This window comes from Castor canadensis, chromosome 19 (assembly GCF_047511655.1).
Source record: "Castor canadensis chromosome 19, mCasCan1.hap1v2, whole genome shotgun sequence".
Lineage (NCBI taxonomy): Eukaryota > Metazoa > Chordata > Mammalia > Rodentia > Castoridae > Castor > Castor canadensis.
Genome location: NC_133404.1, coordinates 40,472,427 through 40,491,561, shown reverse-complemented (window position 1 = coordinate 40,491,561; position 19,135 = coordinate 40,472,427). Strand labels below are relative to the sequence as shown.

General features: G+C 52.9%; 1 protein-coding gene across 7 annotated transcripts in view; it reads left to right on the top strand.

The window, feature by feature from the left end:
• The first annotated feature begins 5,424 nt into the window (after positions 1 to 5,424).
• Ntrk3 (neurotrophic receptor tyrosine kinase 3) overlaps positions 5,425 to 19,135 on the top strand; it is a 378,049-nt gene continuing 364,338 nt past the window's right edge. For 4 of the 7 annotated variants that reach the window (XM_074061742.1, XM_074061740.1, XM_074061741.1 and 1 more), the window contains exon 1: positions 5,425 to 5,722. In XM_074061742.1, the coding sequence (XP_073917843.1) occupies positions 5,475 to 5,722 (248 nt within the window). In that variant the 5' untranslated portion in view covers positions 5,425 to 5,474. The remainder of the gene's footprint in view (positions 5,723 to 19,135) is intronic. The other 3 variants (XM_074061745.1, XM_074061744.1, XM_074061743.1) reach the window with 2 other exon arrangements.

Sequence of the window (19,135 nt, the reverse complement as noted above, 5' to 3'; positions counted from 1 at the left end):
CTTGAACAGGGATTGGAAGCCACTGACAGACTCAACTGCATTGCCAATGACCGAAGGACCAAGCTGTGCTTTTTTTTTTTGCAGTTCTGGGGCTTGAACTCAGGGCTTTCACCTTGAGCTACTCCGCCAGCCCTTTTTGTGATGGGTATTTTCGAGATCGGGTCTCACGATCTATTTTCCCTGGGCTGGCTTTGAACTGTGATCCTCCTGATCACTGCCTCCAGAGTAGCTAGGATTACAGGTGTGAGCCACCAGTGCCCGGCAAAGCTGTGCTTTTGAAGTGAAAGAAGGGAATTGAGGTAGTTGGAAGAGCTGGGAGATTGGGCAGTCAGCTTCCTGACTGGCTCCTTGAAGAAAAGATCTTGGGACTCTAGGGCCAGCACCAGTACCAGGAAGGCTGGCTTCCTTATTTCAAAATCAAGGCTGTCCAAAGAAGAAAGCTGCCTTCGGACAGAGGAGAGACCTTGGGTTGTATTGAGCTTCCTGTCACTGAAGGAGTTCAAGTGGGGATAGACAGGCCACTTGGGATTGCTGCTCAGGGAATCCAAGGCACTGGATGACTCAGGGGTCCCTTCTAACCCAGAGAGGCCACAAGTCTGTCCTTCAGGAGAAGACAAATAGCAGTGTGGGGTCACCCCAGGCCTCCTCCACATATTCCCACCAGAGCAGAGCAGGAGAATCTGGGAACCCTTCAAGGAGCCTTTAATAGACAGGAACAAGTACTGCGGGCACTACCACTCCTGCCAGCATGTAGCTCAACTTCATGGCAGGATTTGTTCAAGGTCTTGGAACTTGATCAGGGTCCTAAGCTTTGACTTCCTGTGATTGGATTTTCCTGCTTTTGGGGGCTACGTTGGTGCTTGACTGTCCCTCTTCACGGGTGAGTTTTCACCTTCTTTGTATGGCTGAAATTCTCTCCTTGGGCCTGATCTTCTGAACAACATTGTATGTCCTTGGCCTCCACCCAAGTCTCTTTCTCTCACTTTTGAGCCAGGGCCATCTAGGCCCTTCTCCCTCAAGCCTAGGCCTGCCTGTTGGAACTGCAAATTCATTGGAGTCCAGTCTTCCTTCTGTCTTCCCTGGTGCTCCCCTCCCCCAGTCACTACCCAGTACCACACTTCCTTCCCAATTCAGACTTAAGGCAAGGGGTCCATTTCTGCCCACACTGGAAAGTTATCCACTACAGCTTCTGCACTCCAGCTGACATCATAGGTAGCATGGTCTGTCCTGCCTCCCAGAAATGTGGCTCTTGAACCAGAGGCCAGTAGAAAAGGGGATATGGCTGGGTTAGGAAGGTGACCAACAGTCTGGCAGATGTCAGCAGAGGGCAGAGGCCCTGGAAGGTGACGATTCTGGGGGTCAGCTTGCTGTATCTGTCTGCTACTCCCTTCCTCCTCTCCAAGATGCAAGGGAATTTTGGCTGCTGGAAATTCCTTATAAACAGTCAAGTAGAAATCTCAGGTGCCCACACACCTGGAAAAAGACATGTGTTCACTTTCTCTAGGTGTGGGGAAAGTTGGACAACTGTGCTCTGTCAGGCAGCCCCCAGTCTGGCCTATCTGGTGGGAGGCCACACTGGAATCTTGGGAACATCTCCATCTTCTCCAAACCCTTGGTACCAGAGGGCACCTGCTCAGCTGTAATGGGTTCCTGAAACTTTCCTTTTTGTTAAAAAACTTTGCCCATTCTTGTTGCTTCTTGATCAGCACTGGTGACTTTCTCATTTGTAAGACTCCAGCTGGCAGCAATGGAGATGGTTACCCCTCTGATTGGCAGGCTGGCTAGTTGGGTCATGATCTCTCTAAGACCCACTGTCCACTACACACTGGACATGGGGATGATGTGACAGGCATTTTTCCTCATCAACCTAGACATTCTTAGCAAGAAGACAAGGCACCCCAAACCCACTGGACTCCTGGACTTACCTCACAGGCTCACATTAGCCCAGCATGGCTGTTTTTCTCACGGGCAGTGGGAGAAAGCCACCAATCTTCCCATCTTTTTCATCTGCAGTGAAACTTCAAAGGTCTGTTTTTGACATGGCCTTTGCATGTGAAATACCTAGTTTATTTCATCCTAGTTGAATAATATTGAAAACCCACATCCCCAGTCCTTCTTCCTTCTCAACAATCCCTTTAGCCCAGGTCCATGTAGAACCAGAGAAGACTCAAGCTGGAAGGGACCTTGGGAGTCTGAGGTGCCTCTGTGAGCTTAAGGTGGATATCCTGGTTTAGTAGGTCTGTGGTGGGGATTATGGGGGTGCATAAGGAATAAACTTCCAGGGGTTGTAGATTCTGCTGGTCAGAGGGGAGTTAAATATCTGACCCAATCTGGTCATTTTACTTCTATGAAAGCTGAGGCCCGGAAGGTATAAGTGATTTCCTTGTGGTCAGAAGTAGAACTCTGGGGTCCCCAGTTGCAGTCCATCACTGATTTTAAGCTGCTACTTTCTGTGCAGGCCATAGCTCAAGCACAGTCCTAGCATCCCACTTAATCCCAGTTCACTGTCAAGGACGAAAGACATCTTATTCCACTTTTGCTCCACAGCCTGAATTTTAACCCTCTCCAAAGGAGTTTTCTTCATTTTCAAACTTATCCTGACTTGTGGATGCCTACCCTTCTTTGCAAGAAATGTTCAAATTCATCTCCCATTCTCTGGAAAAAAAAAAGGGTAAGCACCTTTTAGACACAACCATCTTTGCTCCAGGATGGAGCTGGGATGCTGAGCTAAACCCACTTGGCACACTCTGCTGACTGAATCTCTCAGGGTGGACAGAGAAGGGCTCCCTTTTTTCCTACTGCTACCTGCCACCTCCCAAAAGAGCCAAGCTCCAGTGTTTGTCTACACCTCAGTTTCCCCACCTCTCAGATATCCAAAAGCCACTCACAGATTGGCACTTAAAAGTGGCAGGGAGATTCCCAATAGACAAGGACATTAGGGACTGGCGTGTGGCCAGTAGGAACTGGTTTGAGAGTCTGAGGCTGTCTCCATTCTGTCCCCTCCTGCTGGCAGGAGGGCAAAATGCCATTCTGGGGACAGGGCCATCATGGCGACAGGGGGTAAAAGTCTCACTGAGGCCAACAGAAGGCGGAATGTGATGAGAAGGGGGAAACTGCCTTTTATAGGCATTTCTTTTTTTTCGTTCTTCTGCTTTTTATTTTTTTTTCATCTAAGTTTACTCTCAGCAACAGTGCCACTCAAGACATCAGGCCTGTCTGGTTGCGCTAGGGGCAGGCTGGTGGCACCCGCATGCCCCTTCCCCCATCTTGCCTGCTGTTGCCTGACCAGCATGGAAATCTATAGGGGGGCGGGGGAGAATCCTTTCAGATCCTGGATGCAGTTGAATTCACTGTATTTTGCTTCCTCGCCTGCCCTCATCTAAGCTGGGGTTTTTTCTGCGTGTGAATGCTGTAGTGTGTCTGCTTGTTCCGACTCCCCTAACCCTTTCTTTCCCTTTCCCACGGCGAGTGTTCAGATTTTCTCAGTAACCAGCTCACACTTGGCATCTTTACGTTTTATTATTATTAGTATTATTATTATTAAAGCCCTATCAAGGCCAAAAGCGAGGACCTTCCTCCCTGACAAGGTCTAAGCTGGAGCCGAAGGCTGCACCTGCTTTGCACCCCTAGCAGGAAGGGGTGTTTGCGTGGGAGGGATGGAGGGAGGTTCTGCGCCCCCCGAATCCAGAGAAAGCAGCCCGCCCACCACCTCACCCGGCAGCCAGCTCAGCGCACCCGAGAGCCGAGCCCGAGAAGCCGGCCTCTGACGGTGCTGGCTGGCGTGGCGCTTGCCAAAAAATGCCCTTTGCATCTCAATTTCCCGGTCGTTTCTCTCGCGTGCACCTCTCGCCGCGGGCCACCTGGCCTCTCCAGCGCAGTCCCTTCGGCGCCCGTTCTTTCCTTCTCCTCTCCCGGCTTGCCCAAGGCCGGACACAAAACGCGCCGCCAAGAAGGCGCAGTGGGCGCGGGGGGGGGGGGTGGGTGCCAAGCGTGCCATGCCCTGCAGTCCCCTCCCAACTGAGCCCGGCTCCCCGGACGCTCGGTTACCGAAACGAGTGTTATTCAGATGTGGGTCCGCGCGTCTGCGGCTCGGGTGCCTCACTGGGGGTTGCAGTGCGCTCCTGGCCTCCCTGTCACCGTCCGCCAGCCTGCGCCCCCACCCCGGCTCGGGAACACTCCCCGATCACCTCTGCCGCGTTCTTTTCACTTCCTCCCGCGGTCGAGATTGCAGCAAAACCGGGCAGCACGAGGGCCAAAAAGTGGGAAGGAGAGCGCCTTTCGTGTCGCGCAACCGGCTTGCCAACTCTCCCTCCCCAGCGGACGACCCTCGGAATCCCAACTGCAACTTTTTCCCCTCCGCCTCGGTTTCCCCTTGGCTGCGGCGAGCGGGCGCGGGGCTGCGAGGCGTGGAGCGGGCGGGCGGGCAGTGGCGCGGCTGCGGGTGACGGTGGCGGCGAGAGCGCGAGCCGGCGAGTGGGTGGGTGGGTGGGGAAGCAGGAGGGAGAGGATGGGCGGGTAGAGCAAGAGAGACAGAGAGAGAGGGAGAGAGAGAGAGAGAGAGGGAGAGAGAGAGAGAGAGAGAGAGAGAGAGAAAGAGAGGGAGAGAGAGAGGACAGAGAGAGAGAGAGAGGAGAGAGGAGAGGAGAGAGGAGAGAGGAGAGAGAGAGAGGTGGGGAGGAGGGGAGGGAGGGGAGGGAGGGGGAGATTCCGCTCTCCTGCCGCTCCCAGCCCGGGCGGGGGGCGGGGGGAGGAGGCCGCGACGCGGGAGGGGAGGGGAGGAGAGGGGAGGGGAGGGAGGAGGAGGAGGGGGAGCCACGGGAGACGCTCCGATAACCCGTGCGTTTCGTAAGGCTCGGAGCACTTGTACATTTCTGCAGGCGCGCGGTGAGCCATTCGCGGCGGCTGCTGCAGCTCCGACTGCATCTTCCTCCTCCTCCTCCTCCTCCTCCTCCTCCTCCTCCTCCAGCTCCGGCTGTGTGTCAGTGTGAGTGTGAGTGTGAGTGTGAGTGTGTGTGCGCGCGTGTGTGTTTTGCAGGTGTGTCCGTTTTAATTCTGCCCAGTAGGTGGGACTTGGTGACTTTGGCACCATTTTTTCCTTATTATTATTATTCATTTGCCTTCCCCACCGTCTGTTGCAACCCTGCAAAGTCTCGGAGTCGGAGAGCGCGCCTCGTTTCCCGAGCCCCCGGACCCGGCAAGCCGGCGAGCGCGGATCCGGCCACCATGCCCGGCAGACCGCGCCACTAGGCGCTCCCCGCGGCTCCCACCCGGCGGCGGCGGCTGCGGCCGCGATGGTTTCAGACGCTGAAGGATTTTGCATCTGATCACTCGGCGTTTCAAAGGCAGAGGCCCCCCTCCCCCTTCCCCCCTCCCTCGCCGTCTTTGTTTCCTTCCCCCCCCTTGCTCTCCCCACTCCCCCCCTCCCCACCCCCCTCTCCTCTCCTCCTCCTCTTTTTTAGAAGCAGCGGTCGGAGATGGATGTCTCTCTTTGCCCAGCCAAGTGTAGTTTCTGGCGGATTTTCTTGCTGGGAAGCGTCTGGCTGGACTATGTGGGCTCCGTGCTGGCTTGCCCTGCAAACTGTGTCTGCAGCAAGACTGAGATCAATTGCCGGCGGCCGGACGATGGGAACCTCTTCCCCCTCCTGGAAGGACAGGATTCAGGGAACAGCAACGGGAACGCCAGCATCAACATCACGGACATCTCAAGGAATATCACTTCCATGTAAGTCAGGCGGCCGCTCCCCAGCCTGTCTTCTACCCCCACACCACCCCCTGCTCTGGCTCCGCGTCTCCCTGCGGCCGCCCGCGGCCCGGGAGCCGGGCCCTCCGCCCGCCCCAGCTCGCCGCCCGCCAGGCGCGCATCAGGCTCGCTCTGGCTCGGGAGATGCTCTCAGGGCTGCGTAGTTCAGGTGACTCGGGCCTTGGCGAGGCGTGATCGGATGATGCTTGTGTGTCCCTCTCCCGGGAGAGGACCCTTCCCGGCCGAGGGCACGCGGGGCCCAGCTCCCGCCCCCGCCGCCACCCGCTCTGGCTCATTTCGAGGGTACGAATTCGGTTCTTTGCCCCCCACGAAATAGCAACAGTTTGGCTACGCTCAAGTGGAATAAAGTAGATGAAGCTCGATTCCATGACAGAGGCGGTGGCAGATATCAGTGGCGGAGGCAGCGCTTAGCCAGGAGGGAGGGAAGGTGACAGATAGGGACTGCTGGGGAACCAGCCAGAGATGTTTTAACTATTTCCTTTTGGAGACAGCCAAACATGATAACAAGTAAACAAGTTGGGAGCTGGGAGCTGGGGAGACTTTGGACGTGTCCAGGCCGTCATGGACGCCTACCTCTTCCCTTTCCCTCTCCCTGCCCGCCCTCTCCAACCTCATTTTGGGCATTTCTGAGACACCCCCCTTTCCTACCCTATCTGCATCTGGGCGCCTACAGCTCCATTCCTTGCTTGGGCTTTGATAACTGTTCCTAAGAATTCTGAGTCAGAATGGGAAAGGGAGAGAGGAGAGGGCCTGTGTTTTGGGAAAGGGTTTTTTTCTGTGATCCTGCAGATCGGTTTATTTGGAAAATTGAACTCTGGCTGGCGTTCCCCTGACTCTGCCCGGTCTGAGTAAGACCTGTGGTGGCCTGTTCTTCTTGGTATTTTTCTTTAGTAGGGTTGGGGGCCCAAAGCATAGAAGTGTGGGGAGAAAACAAAGCTCATCCTTTCAGCCCTTGGCCAGGTGACCCCCCCCCCACACCCATGCCACGCTAGAGAAGGTGGTGGATAGCCCAGGGATATTCAGAGCACAGTGCTTGCCTCTTTCCTTCAAGGTTCTCATCCCTGGGGAACCACAGGAGAGAGGGTAAGATGGAGGTGGGGGGGGAGGTTTGCCCTGGAGTGCTGGCCAGGGTCTCAGGAAGGCATTTGGGGTGGGTCTTTGCCCCTTGGAAGGACTCAAGCCAGAGGGCCTGAATGTGCCATTGGTGCTGCTCTCCCAGCCTTAGTCCTTCCCTTTGCTCATGCCAGGGCCACAGGGCTGCAAAGCTGGGAGGACTTGCAGTCCTGCCTCTCCAGAGCCCGCCAGCCCTCTTGGCTTAGTGAAGACTGCTTGTGCTCTTGCAGCTGACAGTTGGAAGGAAATGGACAGCTCAGGAGATATCCCTAACTCCGGGCCCAGGAGACAAGCTTGACCCATATCACAACTCTGCTGTTCACCCCTTGCCACCTTCAACCTGGCCAGGGATGATAATACAAATAGCCAAGGGGCAAGGCTCTGGGGAAGGGGGCAGGAGAGACAGGGTAAACCCAGTGTGCCTCTCTCTCCTGCAGGCCACAGTGTCAGGCATCTCTAAGGACACAGGGAGGAGGTTCCAGAATGAGATTATCAGAGAAACTCTGACTTGGAAGAGCACTGTCTGGGGGGCTGTGTGTGGAGGGCTAGATGGAATGAGGTTAGAAGCCAGTCTTGGGGCTCATGAGCTGGACCTAGGGCTTTCAAGGGAATTGGGTGAGTCGAGGGTTGCAGAGAAGGTGTCCAGATGCCCAGGTGCCCAGTGTGAAGGTCTGGGAGCTGCATCCACCTTGTTCTCTGCTCCAGGGACCTGTGTATCTGTCAGAAGCAGGCAGGAGGCAGGGACAGTCACAATCACGTAGGCTCTTTATAGCCACACAGAGGTGGTGTGCCTCTGAAAACGAGGCTTAGGGAAGCAGTTTGGTAGGGAAGAGTTGGGTCCCTCTTTCCAGGCTGCTGGAGACATGGTCCATGGTAGGGACACAGGTAGCCTCGTGCCCTCTTTGGCATTGGAGGACCCCAGGATGGTGTCTGGGAGGGGAGGTGTGGATAGTGAAGCCTGGAGTGGATTGGGAACCCTTCTGTTTGTATTCCATTCTTGTTTCAGGACTTTTTCCCCCTCAAATTCAACCCCAAACAGTAAGAGTGAGGGAACTGGATTCCCCCAGGAGCAGAGTGAGTGGCTGGTGGGGAAGGGTCGGAGGTCATGGGTTGGGTGACCCCTCCTCACCCCATCTTCTCCCCAGTGTCCTGTTAGATCTGTGACCGGTATCGACTGAACTAAGGGAAGGGCCCACCCTTTTTTGGAGCCTGGAGAGAAGGAAGGAGTCAACTGTTTACCCTGGAAGAAAACATCCCTCTCTCTGGTTCACCCCTGGGGAAATGGAGGTAGGGGCGGGGGGTATAAAGTAACTTTGCCCAGGTTCACAGCCCCAGCGCTGGAGCCAGGCTTAGGACCCTGCCCACACCCAGCCCTAGTACCCCATTCTTAGGGGCTGCCTGCAAGGAGAAGGGGCTTGAGGGCAGAGAGGAGAACCATCAGAGGCAGTGTGGGGGGCTTGCCTTCATGCCATCTGGAGAGGTGCTTTCAGATTTAGGTTTTCAGAGATATCGGCTTAAGTAGCACCCCAGCTGCCCATCAGCCTGAACTTCTGGGTGCTGGTGTCTGCCTTGGGGGGTGCACCTTGGGTGGACTTTGGATCTGAAGAGGCTGGGCTTCCACAGTTCACCCCCTTGTTTCTTGGACCATTCAGAGGTCCCTCCCTCATGTGTCTGAGTTTTCAGAGGGACGAGGTTCTGTTTGTTTCCCTGTGGTTCCCCTTCTCCGGGTAGCTGTTCCCATGCAGAGACTGACTGAGGGCTGCTGTGGTGGAGGAGGCCACCGACCTCTCGGCCACCCCAGTTTAGTATCAGGAGGAAGTCAGCTGCAAGCATCAGGGCAGACGTGTGGGTCTCACCTCCACCCCTGGCATAGCCAAGCTGCTGCAAACGGTCCCCCCCTTTGGCCTCTTTCTGTTCAGGAGGCCAGTCCTTTGCCATTGGAGCTCTTGATGTAAGGTAGCCTTGTCTAGAAGGGTCTGTGTGTGGCCACACCCAATCAGGCCCTGACGTCACAAAAGCGGGAGGGTGGTGGCCAGGATGGTGGGTTGTCTAGGTCTCCTTCCTAGGCCAGGCTTCCAGGCTGGGCTGGAATGGTGCGTCCTTTAGCTGGTAGAGAGAAGATGGAGGAGGAGAAGATGACACTGCTGGGCCAGGTGTTCTTGGGATGGAACCGTGAACTCTTGGTTGGGACATTGAGCTGCCAGCTAAGTGCCACCCTGAGCCGCCACAGGTTCCCTGGTGTTTGTCAGCTGTCTGATGGCTTTGTCTCCCCCGCTTTCCCTGAAGACTCTTTTCTGCTGGCTGGAGGGCCATTTGGAGCTCTGGCTGTGCTATGGGACTTCTTGATTCTCTGTCTTTCTAAGGATTCGAGGGAGACCCAACCTTGATAGTGACCAGTGAGAATGGGTACCCCAACAGAAGTGTGAGCCAGACCCCAAAGGCATCAGGGACTCAGTCAGGAAGCCCAGCAAGGTGTTCAGAGTCCTAGGATTGAGACTAGGCTTGAGAGAGATAGGCAGAGGCATGAGGGACTTTTGAAGTGAGATGTGGAAGGGAAAGAGGTATGGCTACAGGACAAAAGAGATAGTTCCAGGCTGATGTTGGAGACCCTGGATCCCATTATTTGGAGATTTTACATTGAAGCAGGGTTTTGGGTGGGCCCCAGCCCTCCCTGGAACCAGTGTCCTTGGCCTTAGTATGTAGAGTGGGTGAAGCTTCTGCAGTACCCCTGGGACCAAGGCATCAGCTCTGCAGCTCCATGGGACCTGAGAACAGGACAGCTTTGGGTGAAACCAGCCCAGGCCTGGCCACAGCTTTGAGGGTGCTTGGGTACTGGCCCGGGAGGGCTGAGCTGGAAACTGGAAGTCTCCTCAGGGTCTAGTAGAGCTCCTTCTGCCCTCGGCCTGGCTCAGGTAAAACATGATGGTTGGGAAAGTGGCGGCCCGATGCCAGCTCCCCTGGGCTTCTCTCTGTCCTTGTCTGCCAGTCTTTGCCAGCTGGCCCCTCCTTCTGTCTGGGGAATGATTGGGCCTTACCCCAGCTGAAACTTTGGTGGCGGGGTGTGGGTAACCTGTGGCCCTCCCTGGGGATGATCCTTGCCAGTGTTGTGGCACCTCCACTGTGTCCTGGGATTCCCATCTCAAGTGCTCCATTGAGGAGCTTCTGCAGGGACCGTGATCACCATGCTTAGCCTCTACCTCTGGCCTCCAGGTGGCAGGTGGCAGGCAGGCTAAGAGTAGGAAAAGGATTGGGACACATGAGTGACAACTGGCTCTGCTCCTACCCGCCTTGAGCAGTAGTAGGTGGCCACAGACTTTCTGAGCCTGCAAACTCCACTCTGAATTGAGGCCATGGGGCAGAGTGTCCCTTCCAACGTGGACATCTTCCATCCCTTGGTCCAATGAACGTCTCCTAGGAGGCTCAACCAGATCACTTCTAAGGGTCCCTCCTTTAGGATTCCTTCAGGAAGCCCCTTACTGGTTGGAGGTCATTGGTCATTTCCCCCTGCCTTCCTTTACCACTTCTAAAAAACTCAGACCACCCAGAATTTGTGAAATATGACACAATTTGGTGTCAATGGCCATACTTAAGAATGATTCTGGGGCTGCCGCCTCTTCTTAGAAGTTAGATGACTAGTTCTGTGGCCCCCCCGTTGGCCTCCTGGACTTGGGTTGGGAAGAGCTGTCCTTGAAAGGTTTCAAACCATTGCTAGAGTGGGGACTCCACTGGGTGTGTGAGGAAACATTAGATCTATTTAAAATTATTCTTTTTCTAGAAAAAGGAATATTTAATATTTAATGCCAGAGTGAAGATATCTAAGCATATAATTTAATAAATATGAGTGTTTTGGGGTTGCAAGATAAATTTTTTATTGCTAAATCATGCATAATCAAAACAGCATGGTGCTCCTTGGTTTTGGAGTTGAAAAGCCCTGAGGTTGAGAAGAAGATGGATGAGGGACTGGAGAGGTAATCTGGATGCCACAGGCACCCCTCTTTTAAGAGGGGTTTGATTAATTGATGGCTTGGGCAGAGAGCTATGAGGGGGAAAGGGGTGGATGGAGTGTGTATGTGGGGGTCTCAGCTTCTCACCTGGATTTCCAAGGCCTGTAAGCAGCCTCCCAGGGGCCAGGCCAGCTCTCAAATGATGGTCTTCTTGTACCCAAAAGGATCTGCCTTTTTGTCTCTAGGTAGTAAATTTGTCATCTCCAATGAAGACCCCCCCCCCAATGATTTGTTTATATCAGGATTGTTGTCGAGTTGGTTTTTATAAGAGCTACTTGAGACAGCTTGTAAGTGGGAGCTCATCACTCCCATCTTACAGAATCGCCAAACAAAAAACTGGAGCCCCAGGTGGTTGAATGGCCAAGGGTCCCCCGTGGAAAGACCCATAGGCTACTCTATTCTTGGGCCATGGCCCTTCAGCTGGATATCCTATAGCTTGTTGGGAAGGGAAATGGGGAGCATTTTCATCCAGAAAGCTCTTTTTCTTTCAAACAGGAATGAGGGGGGAGGAACGAGGAACTTGTGGAAGAAAGATGGCTGAGTGTCAGGCAACTAGTCTTAGAGTGGCCCAGGTGGAAGCTGGCTCAGTCACTTAGATCCATCGGTAACCAGCTGAGTTATCAGCTCCAGTCACTTGCTAGTCCCTGAGCCTTTCTTGCCCCAGTTTTGGGAAATGCAGATAAGTCCCGGTGGCTGGGCAGTGGCAGGCTCTCTGTTGGTGGGTTGGGTCACCAACAGTAAGGACAGCAATGAAGCTGTCTCTTGGAATCCTTAGGACCCCCAAGGAGGATCCACAAGTTTCACTTCCTCCTCTAAGTGCGGGGCTCACTGGAATTCAGAGCTGGAGGGGACTGTAGGCATCACCTCCCTATGTTCCCATGAGGTCTTGAGGTGGGCAAGGGGTGTGGACTCAGCTGGAGCCTCCAGGCTACTAGCAACTTTTCTTCCCAGGCTCGCTCCCAGGTGCTTGTGTGGTTCCTACTCCACATCTGCTCCTGTCCTCAGGACTTTGTCAAAGCCAGAGCCTCCCAGACAACTGTGTCTCCCTCTGGGGCAATGTTTCCAAATTCAGGGTCCCCAGAGACAGCAACTATGTGAGGCTGGCAGCCCCAGGGCTCCTTGCAGCCTGCAGCCCACACCAACTAGAAAGACTGCAAGAGAACTCTGAGCTGGTCACACAGGGGTGCAAATTCTGAGCCTGTCCCTTCTCCCTGGACTTATCTCCACCCTGGTGCCTCTGCCTTGCTTGTCCCACAAAAGCGTCCTAGTTCTGGGTGGTGGAAGATTGAGGATTCTTTCCCCCAGAAAGATACCTTGGAGACCAGCAGGTTCTCTCTTTCTAGGCCCTGTTGTTCAAGCTGCATTTCCAGGCCTGGCCTTTCCTTTTCCTCCTCTGGGCCTCAGTTTCTTTATCTGTAAGATAATGATACTAATAACTATTTTATAGCCATACTCTATTGAATTCCAGTCCTGAGTCATGCCTGGCAAAGAGAAAGCTGTCAATACGTGATAAGTAGTAACTAGTATTTATTGAGTACATGATAACTAACTATAGCTAACATTTACTGAACACTTACTGTGTTCCAGACATTGTTCAAAGCACTTTGAGGAACAAAGGTGAGGAGGCCTAACACCAACACTGTGAGTTAAGCCTGTTTGACAGATCGGGAAACTGAGACCAGATAAGGCACTTAACTTGCTTGATTTCACACAACCAATAAGTGTTAAAGTGGCCTGGCATTTTAATATTAACTTCTGTTGCCTATTCTGTCTTGCTCTACTCTTATTCATGTATATTCACATACATGTGCAAATGTGCACAAGTATTGCTCTTATGGTAAACTGATAATGGAGTAAGAGGACTGGTATGAAGGTCTAGGAGGACCCTTTATCTTCTGTCATTCCAGTTCCCTGGGTGACCATTGATGGTGCTGCCTGGGGCTGGAAGCAGGTAATTATGGCTATGGTGTCAGCCCAGCACTTCTGGCCAGTCCAGCCCCAGACTAATGGTGGGGGAGGTTTTTGGGCTGTCTTGACCAGTAACCAACACATAGCCCTCCCCCAAGTCTGTGTCCTGGACAAGCCCTCTTCCAGACTTCCTTGACCACCCCATGGTGTCCTGTGCGGTCAGGTCAGCCCACAGTAGCCCAGGTGCCATCTGAGGCTGGCGGGGATTTGGGAAGCTTGGTTGCATTGCAGCCAGCTCCTTTCTGGGCTGAGGCATGGCTAGCCAGCAGGCCGGTCACCCCGACTTTCCATGGCCAGAGAGAACCTGATGGGGAGTGGAGGGCTGGAAGGCTTCTCCCAACCAGAGCTGACTCTGGGTGTAACGCAAGAGCAATGTGCCAGGCAACTGGAGTTGGGAGTTGATGTGTGAGCCATCTTTCCTGAAGGGTGATTTACAGGTCTTCTTCCACCTACTTCCTCTTGCCCCAACTGTCTACTGTCCTTGCTCATGGAGGGCAGGGAGCTGTCCCTAGGGATGAGCCATAAGCATGGGAGCTGGCTACCAGTGTCCCCATGGAGAGAGCTGAGGGTCCTGCAAAACAGCTAAGATCACAAGGCATCATCAGTGTACACACCCATAGGTTCTGCTTCCTGGCTGTGTGAACCTCTCTGGGCCTCAGTTTCACTCTTGGGAGTTGGGGCCAGCTACTGCTCCAGCCTGACTCTCTCACAGGGTCCCTGGCCACTGTTGAATCAGCACAATGACTTGAGATGCTTTGTAAACAAGTGAGCACCATGTTGGTTATTTCCATTTCTAAAAGATTGGAACCTCAGTTTTATAGAGGGAGAAACTGAGGCTTAGAAGAGGTGACTTGACGTGCCCCAGCCTCCAGTGGGCTCCTAGCATAGGCAGAGCAGGATGCAACACACTGCCTTCCTAGCTGGTCTCCTTCTCCCTGCCCTCTGGTGTCTGCTCTGAGGTTGAGGGGATTAGGCAGGGAAAAGATCATGGAGCTTCCCATAGAGGGAGAGAAAGAAGGATTGCTTAGTTGTAATCCAGGCTGCCCGGCGCGGTACACTGGGCTGCGTGTGCGTCTGGGGGCGTCTTTGTGCACGCATAAGCGCTTCTCTTCCGTGCTCTGTGCACATCACGTTTGAGGTCTCTGTAAACAAACCTTAAAACCTCTGGCTCGTTGCTTGCCAAGATCCTCTGTGCATAGACTCCTGGTGGCCACCAGAGGGCAGTGCGGGCATGAGACGGGCCTCGGCGGGTGGTTTCACTGGGTGAGAGCTGGCCTTGGGGTGGGGCCTTACCCCACTGGGAAGTGCACTGTCTGCTGTGGCTTTTCAAGCCTTCCCGCAACCAGGGCTGAGTAGGGAGGCCAGCTGTCCTCTGAGTGGGCCTTCCTCAGCAAGGCTGGCACTGCCTCTGTTGTATCTGTGCAATCTAGCCATATGAGACCTGGACCTGGGCTTTCTGGCTTAGGGGTGCTGGCTCCCCAGAAGGTGGCTGGAGCAAGCCCTGGCTGGATGGCGTGCCCCTTTCCATCCTCATCTCAGTCAGCAGGAGGAGACAGCAGCACATTGACTTGGGGTAAGAGGTGAGAATGAACAGGACATAGTTCGTGCCCAGGAAAAAAAAAATCACAGACCTGATGGGGACACAGAAAGTTGACAGTTACACTGTGGTGTTGGTGTGATAGGAAAAATGAGCATTATATGCCTCCTCAGGATCTTTGGTCTGCTGGCCCGAGGGGTGGGGGCATCTCTCACCCCTCCCTGCCCTGCAACCCAGGCTTGGGAATTAGTGAATGCCAGGCTCTGGCATTTTCCAGAGGAGAGCTTTCCCCCTCCAAGCCTCCCTGTCTGCTTTCTGGAGTGGCTGTGTACAGATGTGGGTATGAAAGCGCCTTGCTAACCTGTTGTCTTGTCAGCAGTGGCCTCTGTGAGACTGCCGGTCCCAGGTCGTCTTGTATCTGAGCAGGACTGCTTAGTTTCATGAGCTCATTGGGCCATGAAAGAGCCTCATTACTAGCTCTAGAGGCTGGGTCTTTGGCTCCTGTGCCAAGCCTGCAGAGCTGGGTCCTGTACTCTGTCCCCAAGGCCAGTCCATGACTGCCTAGCCTAGGGCAGGGCCCTGTCTCTTGTGGCCAAGCTTTGCCCTAACTTATTCCCCAGAGTATTCCAACGCTGACCCACTGAACAGCAGGAATGAAGCCAGCATTAATGGTTCTCCAACTGGGCAGAGCCATTTGCATGAACAACCACACTTATTTATGGCAGTGACTAAACAGAGCTTCCCATCATGACTGCCTCATACCAGTGGTGACCTGGGTTGGCTATTTAACTTTGTCGACCCTCGGTTTCCTCATCTGAAAAAATGGTGGCCATAAGAATACCGTAGAGTGGCTGTAAGATTTCAGTAAGCATGTGTGTAGTTTGGGTGCAACTCTGCTAGTTGTCTCCTTCTGCGTCTTCCTTTATCCATCAATGCATTCCACAACCACCCTCCCATGAACTTGGGTACTTTCATCACCCTTACCTGTTCCTCCTTCTTCTGATCTCTCTTCCTTCCAGCTCATTTCACACGCCCTGACAGATTACTCTTCTAATTGCAAGTGTTCAGTTAGAAAAATTCCTGTGGCCCCAGCTTTTCAGCGACTCTTTTGTCTGAGAGGCAGCTCAGTGTATTGGGAAAGCTAGGGATTTTGTTGGTCAGACAATTTTCCTGTCCCTGTGTAGCCTGAGGCAATTATTGAGTATCTCTGAGCCTCATTTTTCTCAGCTGAGAAATTTAACTGTATCTGCCTTCATAGAATGGTTGTGAGGATTAAATGAAGTTATGCCTGTGGCAGGTGAGGGGTGGCCAGAAGCCAACTGGCAAATGGCTCAGTCAGAGTGTGTAAGGGGTAGAGGACAGTGACATTTCTGGGATTAGAAGAAGTGTGAGGGGAACCAGCACCTAAACAAAACCCTGGGAGTCAGAAGGACAGCCACAATGGAGAAGGAGACAAAGTAGCTGAGGCAATGTGTCTGCCATTCTGAAGACAGGGAGATCGTCGACCGTTCTTGTTGGTGAGACCCACTTGGGATACCAAGGGTCAGAGTGCCCCAGGCAACGCCTTTCTGCTGCTCCCCTTCCCCATTACCCAGCCTTAGGAGTGTGGAGCCAGAAATCTCTGTCTGGGATAGTTTAGCAGCGCCCAGATGTTACAGATGTTAGCTCATGTGACTTCATTGCCTTGTTGCCATACGTCGCTTCCTGTTCACCGTCTGCTGCCTTTTTGGCTATTGTAATTGAGTAAGCCTGTCAACCACAGATGGAGCTGCAGGACCAGCCCTGGTAGAAAGAATCTAGGAATCTAAAGAAGTAGGGATGACCTAAAATCTCTCCAGTCTACCTTTAAGAGCCTCCTGTACAATTCACTGCTGTTACAAGTTAAACCACGAGAGGGCGCTAGACCATGGTTTCTGCTCTGTAGCCTATTGTCATGGTGCCTTTGATGGAAGTCTGAGCTGCCCTTGGTTTCTTTCCACGGGCCAGCAGCTCTGAGATAATGGCGATCCAACTTGATTTAACCACAACCCACAGCACTACGACTGGGGTCTCAAGAGAACTCTATTTATTTGCACAGTGAAAAGGTCATGGAATTTGATGTCAAACTCAGGTTTGAATCTTTGACCTCCCCTCTTGCTTGTGTTTTTTTAAACAGTTGCAGTTTTTCTGGGTCTCATTTTCTTCACCTGAAAAGTAAGGTGTTAGTAAGAGGTGCTGCTGTGAGATCCTATGGCAGGGTTTAAATTATATGACGTGTGGGAAGTGTCTGGATCATGGTGGATACTCAATGGTTGGCTACCTGTCGCCTTCTGGAAGAAAAGTGTAGTTAGGCTACCTCTCAGGAGGTAAGTGTGGGATCCTGTTGGCTTGGTGGGATCATTTTACCTCATCCATGAGTGCTCTATGGCCGGTCCAGTTCACTGGGAGGTAATAGTGACACCTAGTGGCTGGAATGGAGAATAACCAGTGTATTCTGCTTTTGTAGGGTGCTGATGGAAGCTTGGGGGAGTTGTTGCAAGTTGTTGGGATCAAATGAGATAGAGTTGGAATATCGGCTTCAGAGGATCCATCAACAGAATTATTCTCCGTCTTTTTTATGTTACTGGGATTTGAATTCAAGGCTTCATGCTAGCTGAGCAGGTGCTCTACCATTTGAGTCACATCCCCAACCCCTTTTTGCTTTAGTTACTTTTTGGATAGGGTCTTGTATTTTTGCCTGGGGCCAGCCTCAGATTCCACAATCCTTCTACCTATAACTCTCAAATAGCTGGGATTACAGGTGCACACTCCTGTGCCTGTCCCACAATTTCTCCCTTTTAATTGCTAGGAGCAATTGGTGATTCTCTAAGAGCATCAGTGTGGTAACAGCTATTGGGGATGTTGCTTGCTTGAACCCATAGGTTCAAATGGGTTGTTCACAGTCACAAATGGAGAAAACACATTTGCAGTGGACTAACCAACCAATCCTGGCATCTAAAAACCAGACCCTTCCTGGTGTTCCTAGAGTGCTGCACTGTTTGGGATGCTTTAATACAGTCTGTCTGGTTGGCCTTGGCTAAGCAACTCAAGAACCTATATCAGTATATTTATCTAGAAAATGTGGGGTTGATCTGATTGTCCGGAAGGGCTCCTGTAGCTTGAGTGTGCACATCAGTCACCACTGTGCGCCCTTTGCTCAGTATGTGTGTGTAGGGGGGTGGGCTGGGGTCAGGTGGGACGCCCCGGGCTTGGCCCTCAGGCTGGAACTGGGCTCTGGCTCCTCACCTTGCATACCTCTTCATTTATGCACCTGAGATCCAGGAGGGAGTGTTGGCAGACATGCCAGCTCAGGAAGTTATTTAATATCAGATTTGCTCCAGATTGTGTTTCTGACTCCCTGCCACCTCTTAAGTGGCAGTCATTTTAACAAATGTGGTGATAGGACATCAAGGGGGAAGTAGCACGAAGAAGTGAGAGCAGGCAGGGGTGCGGAGGAGGGGTAGACTTTTACTCCCTTATCTTGGAGGCATCCAGGAGGAAGAGTCAAGGAAGAGGAACTGGGGCCCCTTGGAGACCCTTGCAATAAAGGGAAGGGTGGCCAAAAGATTCTGTGGGCCTGCAGCTCTCCCCACTCCGTGGGCAGGCCTTCTGTCCAGTATAGGCTTTTGGTTCCTGTTCTTGGGGCAGGTGTTGGAAGGAACCACTTTTCTAAGGACTGTCTTCCTAGGGCAGAGCAGACAGCCCATGGGGTCTGGGACTGGCAGCCGGTTTTTCCCACTGTGAATGCTGAACTGAAGCTGTGCCGAGGCTATGGGGTGCCCAGGTGTCTGGCCACTAGCCTTGCTGCCTGCCAGGGCCCTTCTAGCATCTGGATTATTGGGGGTGGATGGCAGATGTGCTAACAGGACTGGCCTGGGTCTTCCTTCTACAGGTCCCAGAGAAGAGGGACCACTGTCTTTCATCCTAGCACCTGGTGCCAGCTGTGGGCCCAGCATTGTACTAAGCCCTGGTATCCAACCTTGAAATGTGAACACCATGATAATTCCCTTCGGGAGTTTTAGGTTGAATGGGGGGAGGCAGGTATTAGACAAATGATCTACAACTCACTAGGTAATCTCCAGAGAAGCAGGGGCAGACTTTGAGAAAATAGAGTTAATGTTAAGTTTAAAGAAAAATGTATATGTGTGGAAATGTGGAGACGGTGCAATTTTCCTAAATGGAGATTTAAAAATTCTGGATTTACCTGCTCTCGGGTCCTTTTAATGTTGTTACAGTGGTGTGAGATGTCAGGATAACGCCTCTTGGCTGTGAACTTGATTCATTGGTCTTGCTGTTCCCCACAGAGGCCCCATGGTATTTTAGGGAAGCCATGTACCAGAAGGCAAGAGAGGCGAGTTACCTTTCTCCTCTTGTCACTCTCTGCCTGGGTTAGGCTGAGATTTGGGGGCTTTGCTTGGATGGTGACCCCAGGAAGCTTGGGGTTGAGAGAGGACATGAAACAGGGAGGGGAAGGAGAGCCCAGGACCTGTGTGCTCACAGGCAGATGTGTTCCTATGCACCTATTTATTTGTCGATCTCTTTGATATTTGCTCAACATGGGTCCATTTGAGCCCCTCTAAATGGGCCATTGACTTTTGTGGGAGCCAGCAGTGTGCTGGACAGACAAGTTCAGCACTTTCCCAGTTGTTGTAGAATGTATGGGGTCAGCAGGAACCCTCTAGGTCCCTTCTCAGACCCTGACACCCTCTAGATCCTGTGCTCCTGGGGATCTAC